The sequence below is a fragment of the Misgurnus anguillicaudatus genome, chromosome 1, assembly GCF_027580225.2.
Source record: "Misgurnus anguillicaudatus chromosome 1, ASM2758022v2, whole genome shotgun sequence".
In the NCBI taxonomy this organism is placed as follows: Eukaryota; Metazoa; Chordata; class Actinopteri; order Cypriniformes; family Cobitidae; genus Misgurnus; species Misgurnus anguillicaudatus.
In genome coordinates, this window is record NC_073337.2 from 785,271 (window position 1) to 796,943 (window position 11,673).

At 38.0% G+C, this 11,673-nt stretch overlaps 1 protein-coding gene across 1 annotated transcript in view; it reads left to right on the top strand.

The window, feature by feature from the left end:
* mical3b (microtubule associated monooxygenase, calponin and LIM domain containing 3b) overlaps window positions 1-11,586 on the top strand; it is a 48,275-nt gene extending 36,689 nt beyond the window's left edge. Inside the window, exons 22-30 of the mRNA XM_073870182.1 lie at window positions 93-1,343; window positions 1,706-1,794; window positions 4,144-4,245; window positions 4,433-4,483; window positions 4,576-4,815; window positions 5,096-5,189; window positions 9,198-9,297; window positions 9,675-9,748; window positions 10,761-11,586. Of these exons, the coding sequence (XP_073726283.1) occupies window positions 93-1,343; window positions 1,706-1,794; window positions 4,144-4,245; window positions 4,433-4,483; window positions 4,576-4,815; window positions 5,096-5,189; window positions 9,198-9,297; window positions 9,675-9,748; window positions 10,761-10,945 (2,186 nt within the window). The 3' untranslated portion in view covers window positions 10,946-11,586. The remainder of the gene's footprint in view (window positions 1-92; window positions 1,344-1,705; window positions 1,795-4,143; window positions 4,246-4,432; window positions 4,484-4,575; window positions 4,816-5,095; window positions 5,190-9,197; window positions 9,298-9,674; window positions 9,749-10,760) is intronic.
* Window positions 11,587-11,673: the final 87 nt, after the last annotated feature.

The window sequence follows — 11,673 nt, forward strand, 5'->3', positions numbered from 1 at the left end:
TTACATAATTTACATATTGTTTACATTTTAATTTACATTTGTAGAAGTTTAAATGAATAATAAAATGTTTGGTTCACATCTTGTTTTACAAGAGTTATGCAGTGATGAACAGAATATAGAGACCTTCTCAGACAGAGAGTCCAAACCATGTGACCAACATAAACAAGAAGAGTCAAGTCCAATCCACCAATCACCTGCAGAATCGACAGAGTCTCCGCCCTCCCTGAAACACACTGCACTAGAAGCAGACTCAGGTCCCAGCAGTCCCAGTTCCACACCCAAACCGGACATTGAGAACCCATCTGTCAAGAAATCAGAGATCATAGAGGAGTTCTGGCTCAAGAGTGCTGAGATCCGGAAGTCTCTGGGCCTGACCCCACTGTCCAAAGACCTCGTGGAAGTTTCCTCAACCCAAAAATCCACCAGTAAAGAAAGCTTTTACACTTCAGTCACTTACATACCATCCTCCAATACCTCTCCATCAGATTCTGTCTATCAAATGCCAAAAAACATTGAGAAAAACACTACATCTGGACAATCTCACACTATGGATGGTGAAGCCGGTTTTGGATTAGAAGATGCTATAAATCGCTGCTCTGTAATTCACAGACTCAGCATTACTGTAGAAGGTTGCGTGATGTCTGACAAACAAGGTTCAGATCCTGATACAATCTCTTTTAGTCCGGGAGCGATTCAGGGACTTTCAAATACAGATGCAGGCTTTTTGACTCCACCCTACAGCCCCATTGCCAAGCAGTGTGGTGCCACAGGCCAATCTGAACAGCCACTGGAGCGAGAGGTTCTGGTCTGCTCGTCTTCATGCATCGTGCCTGTCAGCAAACCAAAACTCAACCAAGCTCAGAGCCTTCCCACAGATGAAATAGAGATCTTGTGCGCAGGCGACGCTGAAGAGTTTCACCCCCAACCGTCTATGCCAACCAGACTGCCGGAAAGATGTAACATTGCGGAAAGCGACAACACGCAGGGTGGCATAGATAAGCGCGGACACAGCAGGACGCTTCCAGACCGCGTGGTCGCTCCGCTGCTGGCAGGTGGACCGGAGGTCAGGCTGCGCAGGTCGGAGATGAAACTGTGGGGTGCTGACACAGGTGTGGAAGAAAAGGAGAAAAAACGCAATTTGTTGTTTTCACCTCGTAAAAGTAGGAAAAGCTTGAATGCGGTAGAGACGCAGCAGGAGCCAGGGAAGCAGAAGTCTCTCTGGAAGACTGTGTTTTCTGTATATAAGAAGGACAAGAAGAGGAAGAACGCAGGGACTGACACGCTACCAGCCGCTGCTAACAATGAGAGCAAGAGAAAAGGACCGGGTATCAGCAGAACAACAGGTGAGATAATCATGAATGGATTATTATGAAAAAAGAAAAGTGGCTAGATTGACTAATGGGTATGCACTTTAAAAATGCTACAAAAGGTAGTTTGTAGCGATGCCATAAAAAATATTTTTTATTTCTTAAAATATCATTCAGTCAAACAACTATTTCTTTTTTAGTTTTATACCTTTTTTCCACCACAAAGGGTCTTAAGTGAAACCGAAAGGTTGTTCGGATGTTCAAGGTTCTTTATGAAACCATGCAGCCAAAATGGTTCTTCTATGGCATCATGTAGCACCTTTGTAAACTGTACAAAGGCTGTATCACATACACACTGTGATGTTGATGATATATTTGTGTCTCTCTCTCTCTACCAGATTTGTGCTTCAGGAAGAATCCTAGTTTCTCTGAGGACACAGATTTGTCCTGCACTGCTGTTTTAGAGAGGTGTCCACTGAGAACTCAGGTAGAATTAAAACACTTGTTTTTTTCTCATTTCCATCTTAATAGCATTTGTTTATCATTTCATTCTCTGTTGTCCACTTATACTGTAGAAAAAACTTATCTCGCAATGCCTCTCATGGCCAAACGTGACTTTACAGTAAACAAACATGGCGAACAACGGGCATTAAGAATTAAGGCATAAAATGGACTGCTTTTTAACATCTCACATGTGGACTGCACCTTCTGCGCCATGACTGTAGTTGTTATGGTTTCGTCTTTCATCAGCTCTCTTTCTGATTGGGTATCGCTTCGTTTCACGTGACAATCTACAGCGCACAACAAGATTTCTTATGTTGAATATTAGGGCTGGGCAAAAATGTATTTTTCGATTAATCGTTTTTTTTACGTGGTCGATTCAAAAACGATTTTCAAAGGCCACAAATTGTTTTTTTTTAGAAATGAAATAACCTGATCCTGTTTGATCAAGGAATGCGCCTGTTCTGACTTTTTTCAGCATACATTTTTCATCTTGCATCAAAATTGTATTGTATTTAACATAATTCTATGCATTTGAAAATTAGAGATGGGTTCTGTTTTAATGTACCCAAGTGTACCTAAAATACAAAAGTTTGTGGCTCTTAATTTCTTTTTATTAATTACTCACTTGTAAACTTATGTTCACTGTTCCTTTTTATAAATATAATATTTGTCTTAAATCTATATTCATTGAGTTGAACCGAGAATTGAGTATAAAACCCGGCCCGAGAATCAGAATCGAATCGTAATTGATTTGATAGCTTGTGAATCGAAATCGAATCGATCTGAAACATCTCAATCGAAACCCAGCCCTATTGAATATTTATGATTTGCGAACGGAGCGACCCCGATGTGCTTCTGGCCAGATTCAGATGCTCTTAAAACACTGCGCAGCACAGGAAAATCTGAAGATAATTTGTTTAACCACATAGACAATCGGGACTTTACCTTGGATTGTCGTAAGGGGGACAACCGGCCCAAATTCTGCCCAACTATCTTGTGATGTGTACCGGCCTTTAGCTGCCGACTGGCGTATTCCTGTGGGAGGTTAATTTAAAAACTTTTATATTGACGTCATATATCCAGGAAGTAGAGGACTGTAGTCCAAACCAGCCGTTCTCTGTAACGTTAGTCTTTGAAAAGCCAATAATGTTAAATAAAATATATCGCTTAGCATTGAACTTGAGCTTTATAATTTCGCAGGTATTATTCATGCTCTTATAGTAACATTACACACCAACTAAAGTTTGAAAAATTGGATCACGAAAAACAACCGCTTTAAGGTCGAAAAACTACAGTGTTGCTTTAAACGGAAAGTTGTTTTCTGATGTTTTGACTTGTTATCTGTTGTTATCATAGCCACTTAGTTTTCTGTCTGTACTTTTAAACTTGATCTCTTATGTCAATATTTTTATTACAGACTGCTTTTAGAGCTGTAGTGTATAATGAATGAACAATCAGCACATTTCTTTCTTTTAAAGGAATAGTTCACCAAAATATCAAAATGAAATCATTTCTCACCCTCATGCCATCCTAAATATACACTCACCTAAAGGATTATTAGGAACACCTGTTCAATTTCTACATTTTATTGCAGTGGTGTAATGGTGTGGGGGATATTTTCTTGGCACACTTTAGGCCCCTTAATGCCAATTGGGCAACGTTTAAATGCCACGGCCTACCTGAGCATTGTTTCTGACCATGTCCATCCCTTTATGACCACCATGTACCCATCCTCTGATGGCTACTTCCAGCAGGATATTGCACATGTCACAAACCTCGATTCATTTCAAATTGGTTTCTTGAACATGACAATGAGTTCACTGTACTTCACAGTCACCAGATCTCAACCCAATAGAGCATCTTTGGGATGTGGTGGAACGGGAGCTTCGTGCCCTGGATGTGCATCCCACAAATCTCCATCAGCTACAAGATGCTATCCTATCAATATGGGTCAACATTTCTAAAGAATCCCACGTAGAATTAAGGCAGTTTTGAAGGCGAAAGGGGGTCAAATACAGAATTAAGATGGTGTTCCTAATAATCCTTTAGGTGAGTGTTGATGTCCTTTCTTTAGTTAAACGCAAATTAATAATTTTATAATAAATGGCACTGTGTATATGGGGCTCCGACTTGCAAAGCTGGATATGTACAGTACTGGATGTATGTACCTTTTTTTCTTAGTTTTGCCATGTTGGCAGACATCATGACAGCATTTTAATATAAAATTATTTGTGACTAAATTATGAGATGATTTTTATATTTTTGTAAATTCTTCCTTAAAGTTTGCTGTTTCTGGAGGTAACCGTATGTTTTTTTCTTGCTCTGCTCTCAGTTGAGTCAGGAGCTGTCTGACATCAGATCAGACATTCAGAAAAAAACTATATTTGAGGAGGTACAAGAATGGGATGAGGTACCAAACCTGACATCCAGAAAGGTTTTTCATTCTTAACAAACTTTATAGAGTTCGATATTAAAAGTAGTTCAGTAGTTGGTAGAAAATAGGTGTGTATTGTGCACAAATCGTATATACAGTTTGTGCTGTAAACTATTTCACTTTTGTAGTTAGAATAGTGTTTTGTTTGAAAGTAAATGATTGCATAACCTGCCCTCTTTCTCTGAAGTCTTTTTATGTGCCTCACGCGTTGGCGTTCAAGAAAGCCTACGGCATTAAGGTAGCATTTGTGTATTTTACATTTGAAAATCTCTTCCTAAGTTTTATTTCCAATTGGTGGATCCAGCAGCTCAGCGTATTGTTGCCTAATAGAAACAAAGCGTTAAACCAGAGCATCCCATGAAGGTTGCTACACCTGAGTCATCGCGCTCTACAGAAGTGCTGGGTGTATGGGTGGTGTTTCCAGACCCGTCCAGTATAAGTGTGTGTACCACGCTGTTTCAGAAGGCAGAAACGGAGGAGGAACTCAATGCCAAGCTGACCCGACGAGTTCAGAGAGCAGCGCGGAGACAAGCCAAACAGGAGGAGCTGCGGAGATTGCACAGAGCTCAGGTGTGCGTGTGCATTATTAATTATCTGTAGCCTACATCATATGGGAAGTTTTATTATGGTGCAGAAGTCTTTAGCTAAATGTCAAAATGACTTTAACTTGGTTTGCACAGACTGTGTCAAATATACAGCATCCAAATACATTTTCAGCATTGCTTTTAATAAAACGCAAGTAAATTAGCTGAAAACATAAGCTTTTCATGCTTCCTTTAAAGCACAAAAGAAGTTATTTTAATCATTCTCAATTCCTTGTGTATATTTATGTGTGTTTTATGTGTTTCAGATAATCCAACGTCAGTTGGAGCAAGTTGAGGTAAAGCAGAGGCAGCTGGAGGAGAAGGGCGTGGCTGTAGAGAAAGCCTTGAGAGGGGAAGCAGGTACATGTCAATCAGCTGTCACTTTCTCATCAAATAATGAGAGGACTTGACACAAAAAATAAATTGTAAATTAAAGATACAAGATGTGGAAGGAGAATGGCTATTAATACATCATTGCCAGTATTGCCACACTGTAAAAAACATTCTTGATGCCTTAAAAAAAATGTGTTAAATCAACTGAGATTTACAACTTACTATTATTTATCTTGGCTAGAGATGAGTTGCTACTTATAAAATGAAGTTGACATATTTCATATCTGTAGTTAAAATAAATAATAGTTGAATTAGGTTGTCACGATGATTAAATAATCGTCTCTTCGCAATTGTTTGAGGGGGAGCTGCAGAGCTTGTATAAATGAGACTAGATTAGATTGCGCTCCTGAGCTGACAGTGTAATGTAATACATTGCAAAGCAATTCAATACAGTCAAAAAAACAGCATTTAAAGAAATGCTGAAAAACTTTGATAAGCAGTATCAACTGCCAGGTAAAACATACATTTAAAACATACAGCAATTTCAAATTTTGGGAAGTGAAGGATGCTATTCTTAAGGATCTTTAAGGAAATGAATTTTTTGTAGGCACTACAGACATAAAACAAAGATTTAATTTAAATAATCACAACAAGTTGTGAAAATTACTTCATGAATAAACAACAACAAAAAATGTATGAGAATTAAATGTCAAAGGAACAAAACAGACAATTAATCGCCATAACCGCCACAATTTATTAGACAATTTTCCGTCAGCCAAATTTCATAATCGTGACAGCCCTAGTTAAAATGACTTGTAAATCTAAGTTGATTCAACAAAAAAATTTAAGGCAGCAAATAATTTTAAAAAACATATGAAGTTGATATAAAGTTATCTTTGCCATGTTGACATACTCATTTCCAGGGAGGGGGACCTTTAGATATTTTTTATTTTAAAGGGGACATATTATGAAACTCTGACTTTTTCCATGTTAAAGTGCTATAATTGGGTCCCCAGTGCTTCTATCAACCTAGAAAATGTGACAAAGATCAACCCAGTAACTTAGTTTTGGTAAACCATTCTCTGCAAGCATGTGAAAAAATAGCTCATTGGCTCCTATTGTGATGTCAGAATAGGATAATACCGCCCCCTTTATCTGCACTATCCAACCACAGCACAGCCATTTAGTGCAGAGAGACAAAGAGAGAAAACAATTCAAAGCACAATTGAGTTTCAATTGCAACAAACCACCGTCATTGTGATCAGTGTTTGCACTTCATCCGCTCATTTGCATTTTAAATGACACACCCAAAAACAGCACAGTTTTGCTCAGGCCTACAAAGTGGCAGTTTCAACATGCTCTAATTAATTATCTGTGTGGTATTTTGAGCTAAAACTTCACATACACACTCTGGGGACACCAAAGATTTACTTTACATCTTAAAAAAATCTCATAATATGTCCCCTTTAAAACAAATAACTGCTTTCTACTGTCAGTCATTGGCAGGTTACTATAGAAAGAAGGACCTTTCTCATTCCAGGCTTTATTGGACAATATGTTTGCCTCTCCAAAAATAAAATTCATCAATATTTTTGGTCTGTCATCACACTATAGACTTCTGGGAAGATTCTAGTACATCTGACCTCTTGGACATACATCTGGGTGGTATGTACAACACATTCGACAGGACGTTGGTGGTGCTAATAACACTACCAAATAGCATTTGGCTAACAGGCTGCTTATCTGATCTGCTAACACGTTAAAAAGTCTTTGTTGTAGTACGTTATGTTAACAAGTGTGTAGGCTTCAATTTTTTTTGCTTGGTAAACATATGAGGAACTCAAATGCAAAAACCACCTTCAGCCTTCAACTCGGCTTAATCCCGGCCTCAGGCCATTTAGAAACACCAGAATCTGCTAAAGTGCATGTAAGATGTGCACAAAACGACCGTGGTTGACATTCAAACCTGTGTTCCTTGTGAGTACTTAAACCTGAACACAAATCGACTGTGGCGGCAGTGACGTAGATCATAGCATTGTTTGTGCTTTAGTTTCTTCATTTGTACATTCTGACTTTTGAATCTTTTGCAGTGTTTCTAGTTATATCTTTAGTGATTTTGCAACAGTTTCCTATATGTCCCGTCCAAAGAAGTGGAAGTTTTTGCCAAAAAAGCTCTTAATGTTTTGCAGTGAAAGACAGTCAAATTTGTTAAATACAAATGAAATGACTATGAAGTGACATTTGTGAAAATACGGCGTTTTAATTGCTGACTAATAACCTTTTCATTGTCATTAAAGTTTAATTATTGAACCAAGACATAAAAGCCCGATAAAAGTGCTAATTTATAAGAAAACATATCAGATGCACTTTCTGTACTTTGCATTTGAGCTTCTCATATCTTGCCATGTGTTTGGAGTCAGATATATGTCTCAAGTGAATTTAGATGCTAATCCTTTGTAAGTATTATTGAAAATGTAAAACATAGTCATGTTTAGATGTTTGTTAATGAAATTACCTTTAAATAATATTGCCTACCCTGACTGATGCTTACAGAAAACTACACTGTCAAAAAAAAAATTGTCACTGTGGCATTACCCTTTCAAAAAGTACACCTTTGTACCTAAAGAGATTATAATAGTACCTCTGAGGTACATATTGGCACCAAATGTATACATATCTGTATACGTGCAATGAGAAGATCAGGCAGCAGATCCAAATGCAAGGAGATTTAATAAAAACAGAACAAGAAACACAAGAACCACATTACATGAAACAACGACTGAAAAAGGACAACTAGGGCTATTTATACACAGGAGGTAACACCTGGAAAACAATCACACAAGGACCAATGAAACAATAGAACTACAAAGAACTACAAACATGGCAGACAGAACACAGAACTTCAAAATAAGAGTACAGTGAGGGAAAACATAGAACCAGAGTGTGACATTACATATCAACATTGTACAAATTAGGACATTTTTTAATTATACTGCCCCAGTGACAGCTAGATACCATTTTTACACATTATTGTACATGATCAACACAGGCCAGAGGTTATTTTAACTTAGCAAGACATGGGTTAAAATTCAGTCGGTTCTCAGTGAGAGCACAACGTAAACATGATCACGTTTCATCTCCTTAACTCATCCGGATGACCCGTGTCTGTCACTGTTTGCCTAACATTCTCAGCATTCCTGAAGCCCTCTGCTTTTCCTTGTTTCCTCTCTTTCCCTGCTCCTCTCCTTGGTGTTAGTGGAGCCCGTCCTGGGTTCTCCTCGTAGAAGGCCCGTTTATCTCTGTCCGTGCTGTTCTTCAGAAGGTAACCACCCCAGCCTCCCGTCTCACGTACTCATCATAGTAATACATGAATAAACAGGTTGCCAATGCTGTTCTCTTTCCTCCCTTTGCGTGCCACCGCACACAGCCAAACCTACAGGGTCAGAACACGATCACTCCATGTATATCTGTACCGTCTTTTTCCTTTACGTTGTGCAAGAACCTCCACTTCACCTGCTAAGTACGTTTACCTTTTCTGTGGTTGTAATGCATGGGCACGAAACATCATTGATCTATATGGATGTTGCTCAAGCTATTGTATAAAATGACCTGCTGGCCTGGTTCAAGAATTTTATATTAAAGTATTTGTGTGCAGATGATCATTTTGTTTAGTCTATATGTGACCCATTCTCTGTAAACCCAGCTAAAGTCATTTTTGTGATTTACAATTTTCTACATAAAATCATCTAACATAATATAAAGGACATTGTGCAAAAATATGACATTAATATCTTTAATATTGACTGAGTAAGATCATGGCAAATATTGAAATTAATGTATAATCAAAGCCATCTTATAATTAGATAAGGAGACTTTAGCCTGAAGTTCACAGACATGGTCACATATCGCAGTGTTTGTCAGCTTGCTTGACTTGTATATAGTTTTTACATTATTTAAAACTATAACATTAGTTATAGTAATGTTCATGCATTTATCTCTTCGGGTGTGCACAAAAAATTCCTCTCTCTTTCATAGGGATGGGGAAGAAAGATGACCCGAGTCTGATGCATCAGTGGTTTAAGCTGGTTCAGGAGAAGAACGCTCTTGTGCGATATGAATCGGAGCTCATGATATTGTGAGTGCTTGTTTTTTAGAGTGAATCTAACAGGTCACATTTTACCCTAAAGTCAAAAGTAAAAAATATTTGAATAGAGCCATGCTCATTGTATCAGTGCCTTCGCAATGCATCCAGATATTTTACTTTGTAGTTTTACGTATGTTATTTTTGTGTGTTATTTACTGTTGTGTATTATAATTTTTTTTGCTGTGTCTTACAGTATTTGTCAAAACATGTTTATTATTATGTTATCATGTTTTTATTGTGCTACTTGGCTGTATTTATTAGTTATGAAGGCTTAAATCAAAACAAACCAACTTCAGTTGATGATCTTTTCCTTGTAAAGTTTAGTATTGTTTGATTTCTCTGTGCTGATCTGTGTGGTCTGTTGGCAGTGCACGTGAGCTGGAGCTTGAGGACAGACAGAGTCGACTACAGCAGGAGCTCAGAGAGCGAATGGCAGTGGATGGTCAGAACAGACACAATTTTTTTTTCATTTAGTCAATATGAAATTTAATCTGCAAAATAATTTATCATTAGAATTACATTTCCATGTGTAGCATTTCGACATAAACTATCATTTAGCACAGGCTTACAGAGAAGTTGCACAGTAAAATTGAGCCAAAGAAGTCTTACTTTCCGCATGCAACTCATGACCCGGTTGGGAAAATCCAGCGCATCAAACACACAAGCAAAACTCCGCTGCTACCCCGGATAATAAACTATATCCATTGTTTCCATAATGCTGACATTCTTCTCCTTACATCCAAAAACACACTTCTTCATTCATGCCATTGTTGAGTTTTGAAATTAAACAAAGCTGTGTCGCGTGATGTGATGTTTGTAAGTTCTAGCGTCTCCCGCTGATTGACGGGTGGGCGGGGTTCCCATAAAAAAAGTGATACGTATAGAAACCCCTGAAACGTCAGCTGGACCCGTAATCGGAAAAAAAACTTTCCGAAACTTGTGCGAACCCTGGCGAAGTGCATTCGGCACAGAAATACTCTGTAACACTCCCAACTGCTTTTTTGACACTTTGCCTACGTTTAGCACGAGGAAACAACTCTAAAACTGTATTAATAAGTCAGAATGCTTGAAATTGAAATGATTGAATGAGGCCTTTAACACACTTTCAGTTCACATTGGTGTACTGGTATTATTATAAAACACATCATTTTTTATGTCAGTAAAAACATTGCATTGAAACCAAAAAAACATGTGTCTCACATTAACAGAGTGTTGACCCTTGGGTTAATATCAGATGTGTTTTATCATTTTAAAATTTTACAGCAGACATTCATTCAATTTATGTTTATTTTGATTGCTGCACATATGTACATAGACATCACTTTTTTTCAAAAGATACTAACGGCGAAAATAATTGTTTGTAGGTTTGTAAATACCTATTGGAAGAGGGAGAGTAAGTGTATTACATTTTTCATTACAGTATGACATTGATTTCATCCCTCTTTGTCTCTCAGACCATCTGAAAGGAGAGGAGGAGCTGGCTGAGGAGAGTCGTATTTTGAGCGAGATGTTGGATGTTGTGGAGCAGCGGGATGCCCTGGTGGCTCTGCTGGAGGAGCAGAGAGTAAGAGAGAGAGAGGAGGACAATGATCTAGAGGCGGTGATGCTGTCTAAGGGCTTTAGTTTGCACTGGGACTGAATCGATTTGCACATGCACGATTTGCATCATACAGCTGGAAGGGCTGCGCCATGTCAAAAGTATGCAGCTGCTTTTTTTCATTGGCCACACAGACCCTTCCACCTGCACTCCGGGCTACAATTACAGCGGTACTTACATGCTTTGCTGTTTTATTGATATACACCAGGACTCTCAGTTATCTGAAGTGCAAAATGAAGTTCTTTGGGGATAAGTGGAGTCTTGCTGCCAAATAATGCTACTGCTATGCTACTATGCAAAGGAACATCAGTCTTTTATTTGATTTTACTTGGTTTTTATTTTTACTTATTATACACATTCAGCCGTATTGTCAGTGTATAGTAATTTCAATTCAGACTTACGCATGTAAAAATAGATAAGAAATAAGGCCTGTCTTAATGCATAGCTGGGTTGTTGTTAAAACTATTTTTTAAATGGATAACATGCATACTAACCTCACACACTGATTGTAATACAAAGGCAAGTAACGAATGTATTGACTAATAAGTGTTTTACAATTATTTTGGTTTGCTCCGGGAACAGGTAAAATAACTTTTCTCATAAGGTTTGCTTTACAGCATTTGTTTTAATTTTATTCTGTCCTGTAACACTTGCAATAAACTTTTCATTTGAATGAAATTACACTCAAAGCTACAAAACTTCAAATTACTTTTAGTGTTTGTAATCAATGTATGTCTTTCTAGTTGTGCCAACAAGCTCTAAAAGTAAAT